Source organism: Podarcis filfolensis (genome assembly GCF_964270895.1).
Source record: "Podarcis filfolensis genome assembly, chromosome: 2".
Taxonomy (NCBI): domain Eukaryota; kingdom Metazoa; phylum Chordata; class Lepidosauria; order Squamata; family Lacertidae; genus Podarcis; species Podarcis filfolensis.
The window spans coordinates 5,796,044-5,814,170 of record NC_139605.1 but is presented as its reverse complement, the minus strand read 5'-3'; the positions used below and the strand labels follow the sequence as shown (position 1 = coordinate 5,814,170).

Sequence of the window (18,127 nt, the reverse complement as noted above, 5' to 3'; positions counted from 1 at the left end):
CACCTGCTCCATCCAGTTTTTCTGGACAGGGATAGTCGGCCCACAAAGATCCATGTTCTGCTAACCTCCTGACAGTAACATGTGTTGTTTTTTTCCAATACAATAGGGATGCTTTAGCTGCTACAAGATAAACCTGACAGGATTTTCCCTGTTACAGCTCATTTAAACCAAATCTCACCAGGGCCAAAAGACCCTCTGCCTGTTTGTCTGGTTCTGAGTTCAATTCAAAGAATTAGTATTGTTTTAGAAAGTCCTTGGTGGTTTAAGGTGCCTTCTGCTCCCCTGCTCTCCTCTGTGGAGGCTTTTCTCCCTCTCCTTTCCCTTCTTTGAGGAGGTGGAGTGGGCAACGACAACAACAACTAACGGCCAGGAGGAAAATGTTTGTTCTTCACAGACTTTTAAATTTTTTTACAGGACTTTAGACATTATTTTTCCTCTGTTCTTGATATTGTGTGGAAACAGCAATGAGTCTTCTTGCCCCTTAAAGGCTAACAAATAGATTATGGCATAAAAGCATAAAAACATCCTTGGTGTGTTTCTCCGTTCCAAGCTGGATTGTTTCCCAGGGGACTTTGCCCCCTTCTGCCTCCCTCAGCAACCTCTGAGTCAGGTTGGAAAGTCCCAGGGCAGTTCCCAGAACAAGGTCAGAATGGTTCGGATTCCCTTTTGTATGTTTTGTTTTCCTTTTTACTTCTAAGAAGAATAGCTGAGGGTGCAGTGAACAGTTTTTGGCGAGTTACAATAATCTAAATTTTGTTTGCATACCAAGCTAGCAAAGAAATTTCAAGCAACTGCATATCAGGCTGCTAGACTGACATTTCTCACAGGGATTGAAAAAAACGGAGGCAGATTTTGCTGAGAAAGTACTCATCCTTCATTAACACTGGGGTGTGTTTGTGTTTGTTTCCAGGCTGGATTCCTGCCCTCGCACTCTCTCTCTGCCACAAGACACCCTCCCCCATTTCTCCACAGTCCCTAGTTATATTTTCTCGCTTTCTCATTTTCTCGATCCTCCGCTGCCCCCTGCCGGCTGCTTTCTTCCCCAGCTGAAATGGAAATCAGGTGATTTCTAAGAAATCCTTCAAGGGACCAGTTGAAGCAAGTCACGGGTTGCAAAAAAAAGGTCAAGGTTCCGACATATATCACAGATTTGCAATCATTGAAAATGTGTGCAAGACAGTAAGAGCCGTGGCAAAATGATACAGGCAACTCCCCACATGCACGCAATATTCTTGCACACAACCACAAGGCCTTGTGAGCAGACCCTCCCCAGAGCCCAAAGAGGATGTGTGCTCAGGCCAAGCCAACCACTTCTTCCTTCCTCCTGATGTTGTTTCTGTGCTTGATCACCATGTGCCAAAGTCAGGAAAGACCAAACACTGTCCTTCTGAAAGACGTTTCTGGGTACCGATCTCCCCGCCAGGCTGCAATCCTGGAGGTCTGTTGTGGCTTTTGATTTGTCACTTGAGGGGGAAAGGGGGCATTTCTCAGTGGGGCTTCAACTGTTTAAGGCAGGCCCAAGCTACTTTTTGGACTGCTAGAGGTGGCCACTAGTCAGTTTGCAAAAATCTAGGCTGAGACTTTTAATAATCTTCAGGCTGCATGACATGATGTCATTGAGCCAGTAATGAGACGCACCAGCGAAACACCACCATTTTGTTTCCTCTTCTCCTCTGCAGCCTGGCCTTCACAAAATGGCTTCCATTCTTGGCAGGCAGGCAGGAGGGTGGGGACCTGCCTTGCCCTGACCACTTTCCTCCCTTCAGGGGAGAAGTTTGTTCAGGGTGAGGCTGGCCAAGGGAGGGAGGGAGGGAAAGCCACAGCAGCTCCCACCATAACACAGCCTGTTTGAGAGGAATTAATATATAGATTTGGCTGTTTGTCGGGTGATGGTTTTGTCCCCCCTCACAAGCAGTGACTGGGGCTTGTTATGTATTGACGTTCTCACCCTGACCACCAGGGTATTGTGTATATAGTTTTCACTCAGGTCCACGTCAGTTAATTTAGGCGGGAAACCCTGGGTTGTTGTTGTTACAATGTGAGAGCTGGCTGCCTATAAAAGCAGGCCGGCTGAGCTGTTCAGTTCAGTTCCAGCTTACTTATAAAGAACTACGTGGAGGAATCTCTGTGTCGTCTGCTTTGTCAACCCACTACTGAATAGGTCTCATCCACTCTTCCACTTCTCCCACCTCTTTCCATTGTAGAAACCGGCTGTTCACGGCTGAATCGGAGCAAACATCAACCAGGTCTTCTGCAGATTGACGTTTGTTCCGATTTAGCAGTAAAGAGTGGATTTTCTGGGGGGAAGCAGCAGGGCAAACAGAACATGGCTCGGGCCAGGGCTTTTTTCAGCCAGAACTCAGTTCCTTCACCTCTCAGGTGGGCACCTTTGCCATCCTAAGAGAATAAGGGCAGCCTTCATGGCGAGTTCCAGCACCCCTTTTTCTAGAAAAACAGCACTCTCCCCAGGGGCCCTAGAAGGCCTTCACACTCCAACAGGAAGCTTCAACCACCTCCCAGTGAGACCAGACTCTCCCAGTGGCACCTGGTAGTGGCATTATGAAATGGATGTTGCGATTCCCCCTCCCATCCAAATGCTGGACCCCATCTGGCGATGGTCCTTCTGCTACAATGCCATGGTCCCCCAGACTCACCCGGGAAATATAAATCACCATTTCTTGCAGGGAATCCACTGGGGGCTGGCCATAGACAGAGCTTGAGCACTTTCCACAAGAAAACAAATGCTGTTATGATTGATTGATTGATTGATTGATTTCACAAAATGTATGTGCCGCCTGATGCCTTCTCAACTCACACATTTCAACCAAAGGGGAGGAGGAAGAGATATTCCAACGCTGAATTTATTGACATTGAAAACCATTCATTCAATCTTTTTTTAAAAAAAAAACTTTTCAGAAATTGTAAATGAGCAACATAAATGCAACATGCAAGGAAAAGTCAAATGTTACCTGCATTTCACCAGCAGGCCCTAAAATTCAACAATAAAATCCGTTTTTAAAAATCCCAGTCACAGTGGTAGTGTGGATCTCAAAAGCACATATCTCAGGTGCCAAAGGGCAGGGCAAAGAGGTGTGTTTTTAGTGAACAATAGCAGCTGTAAAGTGAAGGTGTCAGACCCACCGCTGTGTGCGGAGATGCTACCATTTAGGAGCTGCCACAGATAACACCCTTTCCTGGGCCACTGGCACCCCAAGTGTCTGTGAGCAGCGGAAGGTCTGGGGCAGCACCAAGATCCACACTGAATTGCAGTCGGGACAATCTGATTTTGGTGTGGCAGAACTTTTTTCTGGGGAGTGGGAATGAGGAGGAAGGGGGCACCTTAAGAGACATGAAAACGGAAGGATTTGGGAGCAGGTGTGTGTAATGTAACGGTCAGTGTGCTGAACTAGGAGCTGGGAGACCAGGGTTCAAATCCCCCCTCGCCCATGAAGCTCACTGGGTGACGTTGGGCCAGTCACTGCCTCTCAGCCTAACCTACCTCACAGGGTTGTTGTGGAGAATAAAACGAGTGGAGGAGAACCATTCAGGGTCATAGCTCAGGGCTGGAACCTTGCATGCAGACGGCTCTAGGTTCAATCCACAGCATCTCCAGGTAGCACCAGGAGGGAACCTTTTATGAAATCCTGGACAGCCACTGCCAGTCAGTGCAGGCAGTCTAGAGCTAGATGGACCAATGTAAGGGAACTTCCTGTCTTCCTCCTGTGACTTCTCTCTCTGGGCAGAAGAAACACACTTCCAATCCCCACCCAATAATACATCACCTGTGGGAGTCATAAAGCCTTGGGCTTGTAAAATTGCAGGGGCCCCCTGACCTCGTGACCAGCACTCCAAGCTTTACAATGTATTGGAATGTATTGACTTTAAATGGAGTTGTGTTTCCTCTGGGCAGTGATGACCCTATATGGTGATGGGTGGGTAAAAACCATGACGGGATGTAGGTAACGTGAGACATTGGCAAACGGCCATGCGACAGGAGAGAGGAGAGAACAAAGGATAATAATAAAAGATACCGGAGAGGAAAGAAGAAGTTTGAATGAGCTGCCCTCCATCCATGAAAATATTGCTGGCTCTCTGTGTCTTTATTTTATGCTAAACAGCGCCATTTGTGACGGCTGGCTCCGACAAGTGGTGCCCCGTGTGAGGCTAGCTTAAAAGAAGAGGCTAACTTAAAAGAAGAGGCAAACTTAAAAGAAGAGGCTAACTTAAAAGAAGAGGCTAACTAAAGAAGACAGTGTGAGGCTGACTTCAAAGGAAACAGTGTGAGGCTTCTTGATCATCGACTCACTACACCCGGCAAGGGTTGCAAGCGCTGAATCATCTTCGGATCCCTGGTGAGTCGATCCCTTTTATCTTGATTTTTGAAAAATGGGCAGCTCTTTGTCTACTCCCCAACAGAAATTTTTAAAAGACTTAAAATTTCTCCTCTCCTCCAACAAATTGGAAGTTCCTGAGGGTGTTATGACAAGGTTAAAGCGCATAAAAGTTTTAAAAACCATATTGTCAGAAAAGCACTATTAAATGTCTGGACCAGATATAAAGATTTGCTGGAAAACAAAACTCCAAGGTGGCTGTCGCCAATGGAAGCTAAGGCAGTTAAAAAGTTAAATATGGAGTCGAAGTGGCCAAGATATTGGGAAATTCTGGAAAAGGATGGGGATAAACTGAGATTGCAGAGTTTTGAGAAATTAAAAGGGAAGGTGAGAGATTGGTTGCATTATCATCAAATAAATGAAGCATTTAAATTGGACAGTAAAATTGGCTTCCAGGTGGAAAAATCAAAATTGGAAACAGAACTGTTAGAATCCAGTACTAAGAATTTGTCAAAAATGTATAATTTGCTGCTGAAATGGAATACACAAGAGGAAACGGTCAAATCAACTATGATTAAATGGGCTCAGGACATTGGTCATAATATTTTGTTTGCGGACTGGGAAAAGTTGTGGACCACCGGGATGAAATTTACGGCATGTAATGCCTTAAGAGAAAATATTATGAAAATGATCTATAGGTGGTACATAACCCCAGTCAAGCTTGCAAAGATCTACCATTTGCCTGACAATAAATGTTGGAAATGTAAAGAAAAGGAAGGCACTTTTTTTCACCTTTGGTGGACGTGCCCGAAGATTAAGGCATTCTGGGAAATGATTTATAATGAACTTAAAAAAGTATTTAAATATACTTTCCCCAAGAAACCAGAGGCCTTTCTCTTGGGTATTGTCGGCCAAGGGGTGTTAAAGACGGATATAACTTTCTTTATGTATGCTACAACAGCAGCTAGAATACTCATTGCAAAGTACTGGAAGACACAAGATTTACCCACACTGGAAGAATGGCAGATGAAGGTGATAGACTACATGGGCTTGGCAGAAATGACGAGCAGAATCCGAAACCAGGGAAGAGAAGCAGCGGAAGAGGAATGGAAAAAGTTCAAAGATTATCTAAAGAAATATTATAAAATTAATGAAAATTAGAATGATGTTGGACTGGAAAGTAAATGGTTACTATTAGTAACGGTTAAGACAAGGAGAATAAGGAAGATTAGCTTAAATCTAAATTAAAATAAGGGAAGATTTGCTGAACAATTGATTAGAATCTGGAATACAGAAAAGGGAGGCATGAGGAAGTCGGGGAAGAAAGGTTTAAGAAATTAAGATATGAAATGGTATTTGTTTTTCTTTGTTTTGTCTTGTTTTTGCCTTTGTTTGTTTAAGTATTTGTTGTATTTATGTTATGTTATGTTTGTGTGCTTATAAAAACTGATTAATAAAAAATATTTAAAAAAAAAAAGGAAGTTCCTGAGGGTGATTTGATACAGCTCATTCTGGCCATCGATGAGCATTGCCCCTGGTTTCCTGCAGATGGAACTTGGGAATTAAAACATTGGGATAAGATTGGAACACATTTTCATGGACACCCCAGCATTGGTGTTCGGATTCTAAATGCATGGTGCAAGGTTCGTTACGCCATGGGCTCTTTAACTCCAAAAAATATCTCCATGGCTGTATTGCCAACATCACCCCCGGCTTCTTTAGTCCAGCCTGCTGTGATGCCGCCTATTCCAGCCCTTGCCTTGCCAGCACCCCCAGACCCCAAGCCTCCGGACTACAGTTCCTCACCAGAGGACCCAATCCTACAAAAATACCATGGTCTGGCTGGCAATGATCCTACTCTCTCATCGACAGAACCAGCCACCCCTTTTCAACATGCAGTCCTTGCCTGTTCCTTAATTCAGGATACTGTGGCATTTCCCGTCATTGTGCCCCCTGCTGGTGCTCCAGCAGGAACTCAAGCCCAGCACCAACCTTTTGAATTTAAAATCTTGAAAGAGCTGCAATCGTCTGTCCGGACAAACGGACTTCAAGCCCCATTTACACAGGCTCTTTTGGAAGCCACATTAGCCCAGCTTTTGGTTCCAGATGACATCAAGCTTTTGCCACGTACAGTGTTACCCCCATCAGCAGGTGTATTGTTTGCCCATGAATGGGAAACTGCCTGCCGTGTTTATGCCCCGGCTTTGTTGCAACAAATCAGAGGGAATAATCCAAATATTACCCTCGCAGATGTCCTAGATGCCATGATGGGGCGTGGTCCCTTCGCTCAGGCCTCAGTACAAGCCACTCTGCTGCAAATCTTATTGAGGGACACTGCTCTTGCTGCTAAACAAGCAATGAGAAAAATCCCAGAGCCCACCAGTGTTCAGTCTAGATGGGGGTCGATCAGGCAAGAGGCAAGAGAATCATATTCCTCCTTCATGGACAGGCTGCTTACAGCAGTGAGTCGCCAAATTGAAAATCCTGAAGCCAAACAAATAATTATCAAACAATTGGCCTTTGAAAATGCTAATGAGGATTGTAAACTTGCATTGCGCCCGATAATACACAATCCTACCACAGACACAGCAGCTATGCTTCGCATTAGTCAGTCTGTAGGTACAGCAGCTCATCTGTTAGCAGCAGCACTAAATAAAAACCAGCCTGTAGCCACCGATACAACATGTTTCCAGTGTGGCAAACCAGGATCACCGATACCCCAGTGTGGGTAGAAAAGTGGCATCTACCAAAAGAAAAATCTGCAGCAACGGCACCAGCTTGTTTCTGAACAGCTTATTTCTGAAGAATTGACTTCCGGCCACATTGAACCGTCTTCATCCCACTGGGCCCAGCAGACAGGAACGGTTTGCTTTTACATTGCCAGTATATAACAATTTGCAGCCCACCCAGCGATATCGGTGGGTTGTCCTGCCTCAGAGCATGCGGAACTCCCCTACACTTTGTCAACATTTTGTGGATGAAGCACTGAAACCTTTCCGCATGCGCCACCTAGAGGTGCTGCACACGAGCTGCATCTGGCAGTGTTTGCCTTCCTCACCATCTGCCTTGCCATCCTTTGCTGCACCGTTATACAAGGAAGAGAAGCAGAAGACCCAGTCCAGTTGAAACCACCATATTTCACCTTATCAGCTGGCAAGTCGCTGTCATCAGAATCCTACTCTGGCTGGCAGCATCCACGGCTCAGCCACTCTCGAACTATAAGAACAGCGTTGTTGAATAAGACTTTTAGGGGAGAAAATTATCATAAGATATGGAGGGATAATATTTTTGTACAAGACACGATTATGTTTACCAGTTTATTGAATGCTTCTAGATGCTGGCTGTGTATGCACATGCCCCCTTTTGCCAGTCATTCAGGCATAATGCTTCATGGTGTGCCTGTCAATGGATTTTTTCGATTTACAAATATTATATCCCCTAAGCAATCTTTTTGGCCTCCAGTACACTTAACCCTCCATGAGCCTGCCCCCATTTGTTTTCAAATTAAAGAGGGGAAAGAATCATGGGGCATATATCCAAACTGTCGATATACATTGAATTTCACTTTTAATAGCTCTTGTTCTCTTACAGGAACATACAGTGACCAATCTCAGTGCTATAGGAGTGACACCAGTGCATGGCTAATAAACTAGAAAGGAAGCCTACCATGCAGCTTGGAATCAGAATTCTTATATTCTTGGCTTCCGGATGGAAGTTGGCTTCGACATTTATTGATTTTAGTGATCATTATAGTAGTTATTTGCATTATTTTGTGTTGCTGTATACAATGTATTCCTTCTTTAATTTCTATATGTACTGCATGGTTCTCCAGTCCGCGGCCCACTTCCAGTCTCACAAGAGTCGCTTATCGCACTCGATATAACCGTATTGGTACTGACATTTATGACTCTGATTAATAAAATAAAGAAAGAGGGCATGTGGGAGTCATAAAGCCTTGGGCTTGTAAAATTGCAGGGGCCCCCTGACCTCGTGACCAGCACTCCAAGCTTTACAATGTATTGGAATGTATTGACTTTAAATGGAGTTGTGTTTCCTCTGGGCAGTGATGACCCTATATGGTGATGGGTGGGTAAAAGCCATGACGGGATGTAGGTAACGTGAGACATTGGCAAACGGCCATGCGACAGGAGAGAGGAGAGAACAAAGGATAATAATAAAAGATACCGGAGAGGAGAGAAGAAGTTTGAATGAGCTGCCCTCCATCCATGAAAATATTGCTGGCTCTCTGTGTCTTTATTTTATGCTAAACAGCGCCATTTGTGACGGTGGCTCCGACAATCACCCACATCGACTGGATAACGGCTTCAGCAGTATGAAATTAAAGCAGACGACCAACAAGGTCTGCACTGCAGGGGCCTCTTCTCTGGCCTGCAGACTGGAGGCACGTCCATTTGCCCTAGGAGTTCCTGCTCTCCTCCTCTGGGTTCAGCACCAACGTCCCGCCTGGCCAGGGCACCTAGGAACAGAGTTGGCAAGGAGGCCGGATGGCTTCTTCCCTGAGTCTGGAGCCCCTCTCAGCAGCACACTTTTTAAAATCTGTTTGAGGGTGTTATTGGGTTGTGATTTTATCCTGTGAACTGCCCTGAGGCCTGCGGGTATAGGGCAGCATACAAATTTAATAAATGAACAACAATAAAAACAATGCCTGTCACGGGGAACAAAAACCCCTTTCGCCCAATTCAGTCCGCAGCTGATAGCACCAAACCTCTTGGGCAACAGTAATTTGGCCCTTCTGCCTTGCAGTCTCCATTAGCTGTTCCTTTGGTGGCAGGACAGCCAGTTTAAGGTCACTTAACTGAGTGTCTTGAGAGGCTGAAATTGTTGTTTTTGCTGCAGAGGGGGAGATAGTTCTGGATGCCAACCACGTTCCCATCTCAAAGCAGCCCTGAGGAGCCGGTCGGCCTGGAGGCCTCTCCCAGCTGGGATGGGCAGGTTTGAAGGCAGACATTTCATAAAGAGAAGTGATCTGAAGGTGGCCTCTCTCCTTGTTGAAAATTCCTCATTTCTATTTCTGCGCTGGCTTGAATGTCCCCTGCAGGAGGAACAAGAGGAACAAGCATGATGAAGCTGTCAGTGTTGGGGCATTCGATGGCACAGAGGCCACCTGCTCCAATCCCCTGACCTATCAAGCCACGCTAAAATATAAAGATACTCAGAGCAAAGACTTAAGGTTTCCAGAGGAGGCTCCAGCAACTCAGCCAAGCCTCTCACTTTAGGGAAGGTGGGAAATACACAGGGACGCTAAGCAGCTGATCCGGAATATAAATCCCTTCTTGTTCTTCAGACCCTGGGTAGAACCCCTGGGCTTCTTGGGAGGAAGGAGGAGATATACACTGAATAATAAATAATAAATTCAAAGTAACAGAGGAACAAGATCCTCCACAAAATCAGGCGGCGGCAGAGATGGGCTTTCTTTGCGCATGTGTGTGCAGAAGTTATTCTCACTTGCGGTTGACTCCAGATGGTTTTATCATTCCTGGAAAGTAGAAGCACCAAAAGAATGATCCCTTTCCCACGGAGGCCTGTTTTCAAGGAGGTCATCCATCCCCATCCATTCCCCACTTACCGACGGAGGAGCTGGTGGAGCTGGGGGGCTCCTGGCTGCTTGCTGCAAAAAGGAGAAAATAAGGAGAGTGCGTATCACTGCCTGTGTTTTAGGGAGGGCGTTCTCATTTCCACTTGCACCTTTCCTCTCTGCTTCCACACACACACATATCCCTCCATGCCCCGTTAAGTCCAAATGTTAACATATGTCTCAGTCTACAACCTCCTAAGATTATACAGGAAAATTATAATCATACAGGAATTCAAGGTGCTTTGCAACCATCAGTGCAGTTCTCCATGTGTTGCCTGGATATACTATTATCTGCGCGAGTACATGTGCAAATGATTGTGCAGTGCTCCAGTGTCGCCTTAAGTTGTGTTTTCTGTGAAGTCCCATTGTACGTAGCAAAACTCACACACCAAGGCCAGCCCAATACATTTTGACACCTGAGGCGGGCCCCAAAATGGCCTCCCACTCCCCACCAGGGAAGAAGGGGTGAGGGATGATTTATACCCAGGGCATAGGGAGAAAGATTGACATGGGGATCTGCTGCCCTGCTGAATCCTGCCGCCTGAGGCAGTCGCCTCCCCTTGCCTCCTGGGTGGGCTGGCCCTGTCATACACCATTCTCCTGAAACGGAAGTGCCTTGTGTTTTTCACTGTTCCTAAATGTTTAGCTTTGGAACAGCTTGTGGCTATAAACACACACTCTTCTTTCATGCTCATTGGGTGGCTATAGGATGCTGGAAACGGAGACCCTGCTCCAGAAATAGTGATGGGTCTTTAGATGGGTCTGTGACCTCTGACCTAGGATTGCCATACGTATTGGAAATCCCAGACATGTCCTCTTTTGGGGGGTCTACATGCCCATCTGGGGGGATTTCTACACTTTTAAGCTAATGTCGGGGGGGTGTTAAAAAAAACACTTGTTTGCATGTGGGCGACCTGGGCTCTGTCTCTGTCAACTCTGCCTCTGTTTTGGGGGGGGGGCGAGCTCAACAACCTTTTGGGCTATCGTGCAAATAAAAGCTCAACAACATGCCAACCCTACTGTGACCACTATATCACAGGTGATTAGCACTTAGTGGCTGCTATAAATCTCCAGGGCAAACCTGATGTCTGAACCCTTGCCCACTCTGGCACCTGCAATCACCAATATATTCATGCAACAATAAAAACAAACACTTTTCAAAGGAAAAAGGAGTCACTCACTTGACGTTCTTTCATAGCCTGCTTTCATTCGTACTTTCTCTACAGAAACAGAATAAGAAAATCAGAACGGGGAGAGGATGGAGCGTGAGAGGCGGGGGTTCCAAATTTTGGTATTGCACAGGGCACTGCTGAAATTTGACATTCCACATTCATGTGGCTGGTGGGCAGAAACTGGCTAAGCAACCAGTGGAGTCAACTTTGCTGCTCCCCCCGCCCCCCCCATCACTTGCCCCAACAAGAGATTGCAAGCAAGGCTTTCATGGTACTCATGGCCTACAAGCAACAAACAAACAAACAAAAACAAACAGGAAGGGACACTTGGGCAAGCAGGAAGCCCAAGCCTGCTGCTTGCTTTCTCTCTCCCCGCTTCAACAAAATATCATTTGGGGTGGAAGCGGGCAAACCCTTGTTGCTCCAGCAGCTGTTTCGCACTGCACAGCAAGAAGGAGCTCGTTCTTGACCAAGGGCTCCGACTGCCTCCGAGACTCCAAGGAAGACCTTCACAGGTGCCATAAAAGTTTAATTCCTGTTCCCGGTCTCCATTGGCTGGCGAGGTATCTCTTTTTAATTTTATATGAATTGTTGAAAATGTGTTAGGGTCCATTGCCCATGGCTGCCATTTTATTTCTGGTGCCCACAGCGCTTTCATGACATTTAAAATGTCCCCACTGTTCGAGAAGGGTTGGAAACCACAGCTGTAGATCGCTAACCATCACAGATCTACAGGACACACGGCGACTCAATCACCAGCAATTGTACTGTGGACTCACTTATACAGCTGCAAATGAAACATTTTGAATGTGTTGTAAAGTGTAATATATTAATGTGACACCAGATGGCGACAGTGAGCTATGCCAAATTCAATGCCTTTTTCAATACGGTTTTTAAAAACCGTATTTCATTTTCACCACTTTTTTAATATGTGTGTAGATTCCAGCTTAGTATCCCTGTGCAAATTTGGGCTAGAGGTCAGGGATATTTGTGTCTCTGCCAATGTTGCTGGACTTTGCTTCCCAGCAGCCAGCATGGCTAACTGTCAGGGTTGATGAGAATTGTGGTCCATATCGGAGTCTGGAGGGCCACAAATTCTCCATCGTTGGTCTAGAATCAGTGTTCCCCACCCTTGAGCCTCCAGCTGTTTTTGGACTACAACTCCCATCATCCCTCGCTAGCAAGACCAGTGGTCAAGGATGATGGGAATTGTAGTCCAAAAACAGCTGGAGGCCCAAGGTTGGGGAACACTAGATGACAGGGACTTGCCAGCCCCTTGGCATTTTGGAGCCATTATTACATTATGTAACCCACATGAATCCTGCTTCCCAAACATATCAGAATAGGGGGCAGGAGGCAGTGGGGAAGAACAGTTAGGGTACTTTCTGGTTGGTGTTCCACAGGTCATTTATGCGGTGGGGGAAGCTTGTGAGGGAGCTGCCAGGAAGGCTTTGCCATCAGCACATTCTCAGTCAGGACAGACAAAACGCAGCAAATCCATCCAGTGTTTACTTACTGCGGACAAAGAAGATCACAGCAGCCACTACAACCACTGCCACCACAGCAGCCACAACGCCCCACAAAACCTTTTCCAGAGTGGCGGAAGAATGGCCTCCCTTGGCTAAAAGGAAACAAAATATATTTCTGTTCAGACACTGGTGGCAGCTCCCAAAGCCTCATCCAGACATCCCGCAATCTTTTTTTTGAGGAGAGATGCTGCGTACCAAGTCGGAGACCTCCCATGCGCAAAGCAATGTGCTATGGCAGTGCTCTCTAGAATGCCCTCCCCTCTAGGGTAACCCATCGCTCACCATTAGATGGCTTCAGAGATTAGGAGTGGCATTCAGCAACCTCATGAAACACCCCATAATTATATCAATAAAACCAGTAAGATGTCTCACCTCCCAGAGAGGGTCCCTCTCCTTCCAAAGATTGCTCTTCAAACTCAACTCTTTGAACACCACGCCCTCCCTACGTCCCTGAACCTAAATCACATCTCCTCCTTTGCACCCCCAAAGTATGGACAATGTCACATGGAGTATTAGCCTATGATAGCGCTGAAGTCCCTCGTTCGACTCTAGGTGGACATTCTCCCCCTAGAATCCAGCAAAGAAGGCCATCCAAGAGGTTGGATGGTCATCTGTCATGGATGCTTTAGCTGAGATTCCTGCATTGCAGGGGAATGAATTCAATGACCCTTGGGGTCCTTTTCAACTCTATTGTGATTTTCTGACTCCTCCTCCTGCCCCTCTCCTGTCGTTTCTCACCAGGCTCCTCCCAGGCCAAGGCCAGAGGCTGTGTTAGGCTGACATGCTCTATGTGGCAATAATAGCGGTTCCTGTCCTGGGGGTCCACGTCAATGCTGAGCCAGGCGTGGTAGGTCCCGTTGGAATTGGGAGCGACGTCCCTGCGGAAAGTGGCATGCTCCATGACCTTCCCGTCCATCCTCCAGGTGGTGTTAATCTCTCTGGGGTAGAAGCCATAGGCCTGGCAGATGAGGGACTCCTGGCTGTCTGGAAGGGCCTGACGCGTCACCTTCCCCACTGGGAGCTCTGCCAAAAACAAAGGAACCTCTCCAGTAGCTGGCAGGATGGATGGTGCAATTCACGTGGTCATCCAGTGCCATCCTGACCTGAAATTCGATTACTGATGCCTCAACATCCCCAAGAGATGACAAGGTCAGAAGAGAGAAATTATCGACTTCCCTTGTGTTTCGTCAGACTTAAAAATCCCTGTCCTCCACAAATATGCTTAAGGTCTTTGTAGTGAATATCATCAATAGATGAATTGACCCATGGCTCAGACTGATACCTGTTCCCATAGATGTTCCACTATGAAACCTTTGTCCATTTTTAAAAGAAATTATTCAGACAAACCCCATGGGTGTCCCTGCTATGGGCCTGTTATACCCAAAGCAATCTGAAGCCCCTGTGTGGCAGTTGCGGAGACTTCCCCACAGTTGTCTAAGTCCCCCCCACTTCAGGGTTTTCCCCGAAGCAATCTGAGACTGCGCCTGCATGAAGCTAACTTCTCCTCTGCCTTCTTCATGCCTCTCCTGGTTCTTTGAGACCAGGGAGGAGGGGAGCTGGTCACAGCAGGAGGGTGAGACTCCCTGGATTCTTCAGCAGCCTGCCTCGCTTCTGTCTCCTGGCCTCCCTCCTCTCCAGCCTCTGCTTCTGCCTCTCATTCTGGACTGCTCTCTGCCACAGACTCTCCCAGCTCACTAAGCCCTGTTACCTCTTCAGATTCTGACACTTCCCAGTCTTCTCCCTCTTCTCCCTTTGACCGTTCATCATTGTCCTACCACCACTCCCTGAGCTCTGAGCCTTCTTCTCTTGAGGGTTCCTCAGCTGGTTCCTCCCACCATTCCTCTGCATCCAGCCAGCCCAGGTCACCCACACACCCGAAACCCCTCAAATGTCTCATTTATTTTTACCAACCACACCCACGTTTTTATACTTTTGACACACAGTCCAAAGACCGCTTCAGCTCCCGGAGTTGCTTATGGGTCAATCTGTCCCTCTGACCCACAATTATCAGCCACCCCCTTCTAGGCAGATTTGGGCTTCTTTTTGATTAAAAAAAATCAACATCCACACACTGTAGCCTGAAGTGACCCACTCCCAGACTTCCTTCCTGCACAAAACAGAGTTTTGGTCTGAAATATGATGTGGGTGGAGAAATAAGTAGCGAAATCACGACTCCACCCTCCAACAGGAAAGGAGATTCAGACTCAACATCAGGAATAACTTTCATAAAGATAAATTCAACAGTGTAAATAAGTTTTGATGGATGTAATATTGGAATACTGAATGGCTTAGTTCATGTAAAATATGCAGGGATTTACGCTATGCAAAATGAACCATGGAAAGAGAAGGAGGGAAGTCATTGATATTTTAAGGTTGTTTAAATGAATATTTTAAAATGTAAAACAGAAAAGTTTAATTATTTATATTATATATAATATAATATAATATAATATAATATAATATAATATAATTATTTTTTTTAAAATTTTATTAAGTACAAAATAGAAAAAAATATATACAAATATACAAAGAAATAAAGAAAAGACATGTAACCAAAGGAAAATTAGAAAATATAAAGAATACAAATATTTTACCTCTTCACATGCATATAATTATTTACACCTCTATAAAGCGATGTTCACAAAAAAGAGAAAAAATGAAAGATGAAATATAAGAGAAAAAGAAAAGAAGAAAAAGTCAAGAATGAAGATTTTAAAAGTAGATAAGTATTCACTATACACAACCATTTCAAATCTGTATTTATGTTCAATTATGTATTTCCATCTTATCCATATCTATCTTAATTAAAATATTTTTAAAAGACTTCCACCGTTTGCCCCACACGTTTTTAATAATCCATTCGCCATATCCTCTGTTCTTCATATTTTTTCTTTAAGCATCCTTAATATCTCACTTTATATTTTTTATGTTACTCACAAGATTATTCTAAACACGGCCAGATTTTGGTAGCCGAGCCCTGGTTTTGTAAGTAATCATTTAGACACTCCCACTGTTTCATGACCATAATTTTGGGTTTTCTCCTTATTAGATCTGTCAATTTAGCTTTATATATATATTATATATATATACACACAGTAGTACCTTCGTTCCCAAACAGAATGTGTTCTGGGAGTCTGTTTGACTCCTGGAACTGTTCATAAACCAAGGTGCGGCTTCCGTTTGGCTGCCGGAGCTTCCTACAGCCAATCAGAAGTCGTGGAAGCTTCACCAGACATTTGGCTTCCCAAAATTGTTCAAAAACTGGAACACTCAACTCTGGTTTTTGATCATTCAGGAGCCGAAACGTATGAGTTCCAAGGCGTTCAGCAACCAAGATATGACCGAATATTTTTTAAAAAGGAATACCCTTCCAACAGCAAGAGCTGTTCAACAGTGGAACGGTCTCCCTCAGGAGGTGGTGGACTCTCCTTCCTTGGAGGATTCTAAGCAGAGGTAACACAGTAAGGTAAAGGTAAAGGACCCCTGGCCATAAGGAAGGCTGATGACCGAAGAATTGATGCTTTTGAATTATGGTGCTGGTGGAGACTCTTGAGAGTCCCATGGACTGCAAGAAGATCAAACCTATCCATTCTGAAGGAAATCAGCCCTGAGTGCTCACTGGAAGGACAGATCCTGAAGCTGAGGCTCCATTACTTTGGCCACCTCATGAGAAGAGAAGACTCCCTGGAAAAGACCCTGATGTTGGGAAAGATGGAGGGCACAAGGAGAAGGGGACGACGGAGGATGAGATGGTTGGACAGTGTTCTCGAAGCTACCAGCATGAGTCTGCGGGAGGCAGTGGAAGACAGGAGTGCCTGGCGTGCTCTGGTCCAGGGGGTCACGGAGAGACGGACACGACTAAACAACTAAAGAGCAACAAAGGACCCCTGGAAGGTTAAGTCCAGTCAAAGGTGACTATGAGGTTGTGGCGCTCATCTCCACTTTCAGGCTGAGGGACCCGGCATTTGTTCACAGACAGCTTTCCAGGTGAACCAGAGTTCACGGAAACGCCGTTTACCTTCCCAATGCAGCAGTCCTTATTTATCTACTCGCACTGGCATGCTTTCGAAGTGCTAGGTTGGCAGGAGCTGGGACAGAGCAACGGGAGCTCACCACAGCACCACCTGCATCCCTTAACAACAACAATAATGCTACTACTAAACAAGGCACACACCCCCTCAGCCTTACTGATGTGGTCCAAAGGAAAGCAGAGCAGGATGTTTGGCACCAGCTTGGCTGCAGGTGTTGCCCGTAGGAGTCATGCAAGGCGCCATCCAACGCCTTAGGGACTATGCTCTGGATGTGTGTATGGTTTACACCTTAGCCTTTTCTCCTCCTGCAGCTATCCCACAAGGCAGTGGAGGTTTAGGGTCAGGATTCTCCTCCTCCTAGATGGGCTCCCTTCCCAGGTGGATGAGCCCCATCTGCCCCTCACTTCCCTCTATGGCAGGGGTAGGCAACCTAAGGCCCGGGGGCCGGATGCGGCCCAATCGCCTGCTAAATCCAGCCTGCGGATGGTCCGGGAATCAGTGTGTTTTTACATGAGTAGAATGCATCCTTTTATTTAAAATGCATCTCTGGGTTATTTGTGGGGCCTGCCTGGTGTTTTTACATGTGTAGAATGTGTTCTTTTATTTAAAATGCATCTCTGGGTTATTTGTGGGGCCTGCCTGGTGTTTTCACATGAGCAGAATGTGTCCTTTTATTTAAAATGCATCACTGGGTTATTTGTGGGGCATAGGAATTCTTTCTTTTTTTCAAAATATACTCCGGCCCCCCACATGGTCTGAGGGGCAGTGGACCAGCCCACGGCTGAAAAAGGTTGCTCTACGGCATGTGCAAAAAACGCCTTTTTGACCGTTGGACCCCCTCTCGGTCTCATCTGCTCAACCCACGTCCCTAACTCACCGAGGTTTTGAGACCCATCGGCTCCTCTCACCTGATTCCCAGGATTATGGCTGCTGTCACAGGCTGAAAGCTTCTAGGAGCCACAGGTGAGAGCCGAGTGCAGGTGGGGACCAAAGGTGGGCAAACGACCCCAGATGGAGCCTGACTGGCAGGGAGAAAGCAGCTTATCCCTGTTTAGGAATCACTATTCTCCCTCTCAAGTCACCATCTCCTGCCCCTGGAAGGGACAAACCTGGCAGAGAGAGAGGGAGACTGAGCTCCCTTCCTGCCCTCCACTCACCTTTGCTCTGGTTGTATTGATCCTGTAGGTCCAGCAGGTACTGGCTGAATTTCATATCCAGCTTGAGGAATTCCTGGGTGCTCTTTTCCCAGTACTGAGCATTGTCCTTCTCTGCTTTCAACATCCAGGAAACTTGGGGCACAGCCTTCTCGGTTTCGCTGTCATACTTAACAATGGGCTGGTGGTCCACGTACCCCCCAGCAATGAACGGGGGCAGTCCCTGACTGGGCCCTGACACCCCCGTGCATAAGTAGCGCAAGGAGTGACTGGAGCAGCCTTGGAAGGACACAGAGAGGGGGCGGGGGGAAGCT

The 18,127-nt window shown here is 46.3% G+C and overlaps 3 protein-coding genes across 4 annotated transcripts in view; all 3 read right to left on the bottom strand.

The window, feature by feature from the left end:
• Positions 1-18,127, bottom strand: part of LOC310756634 (uncharacterized protein) — an 820,367-nt gene that overhangs the window by 96,724 nt on the left and 705,516 nt on the right. The window lies entirely within an intron of this gene.
• LOC310757328 (major histocompatibility complex class I-related gene protein-like) overlaps positions 1-18,127 on the bottom strand; it is a 62,683-nt gene that overhangs the window by 42,271 nt on the left and 2,285 nt on the right. Inside the window, exon 2 of the mRNA XM_083602650.1 lies at positions 17,817-18,092. Within this exon, the coding sequence (XP_083458776.1) occupies positions 17,817-18,092 (276 nt within the window). The remainder of the gene's footprint in view (positions 1-17,816; positions 18,093-18,127) is intronic.
• Positions 9,178-13,886, bottom strand: LOC310757287 (class I histocompatibility antigen, F10 alpha chain-like). Of its 2 annotated transcripts, XM_083602599.1 has the most exons (5): positions 13,367-13,886; positions 12,616-12,720; positions 11,109-11,147; positions 9,919-9,960; positions 9,178-9,384 (listed from the first exon to the last, which is right to left on the bottom strand). In XM_083602599.1, exons 1-5 carry the CDS (start codon positions 13,542-13,544, stop codon positions 9,302-9,304), a joined length of 447 nt encoding a protein of 148 aa, XP_083458725.1. In that variant the 5' UTR covers positions 13,545-13,886; the 3' UTR covers positions 9,178-9,301. The 2 variants fall into 2 exon arrangements, with proteins under 2 accessions (XP_083458725.1, XP_083458726.1); XM_083602600.1 differs by lacking the exon at positions 12,616-12,720.

Bases quoted from the DNA above. Each gene is read 5' to 3' on its own strand.
- LOC310757287 (XM_083602599.1), bottom strand. From the start codon at position 13,544: ATGGACGGGAAGGTCATGGAGCATGCCACTTTCCGCAGGGACGTCGCT. The intron at 12,721-13,366 runs GTGAGAAACGAC...GTTTCCTTTTAG, and splicing joins CTTGGCCTGGGAGGAGCCTG to CCAAGGGAGGCCATTCTTCC. The intron at 11,148-12,615 runs GTAAGTAAACAC...CTGTTTCTGTAG, and splicing joins TGTGATCTTCTTTGTCCGCA to AGAAAGTACGAATGAAAGCA.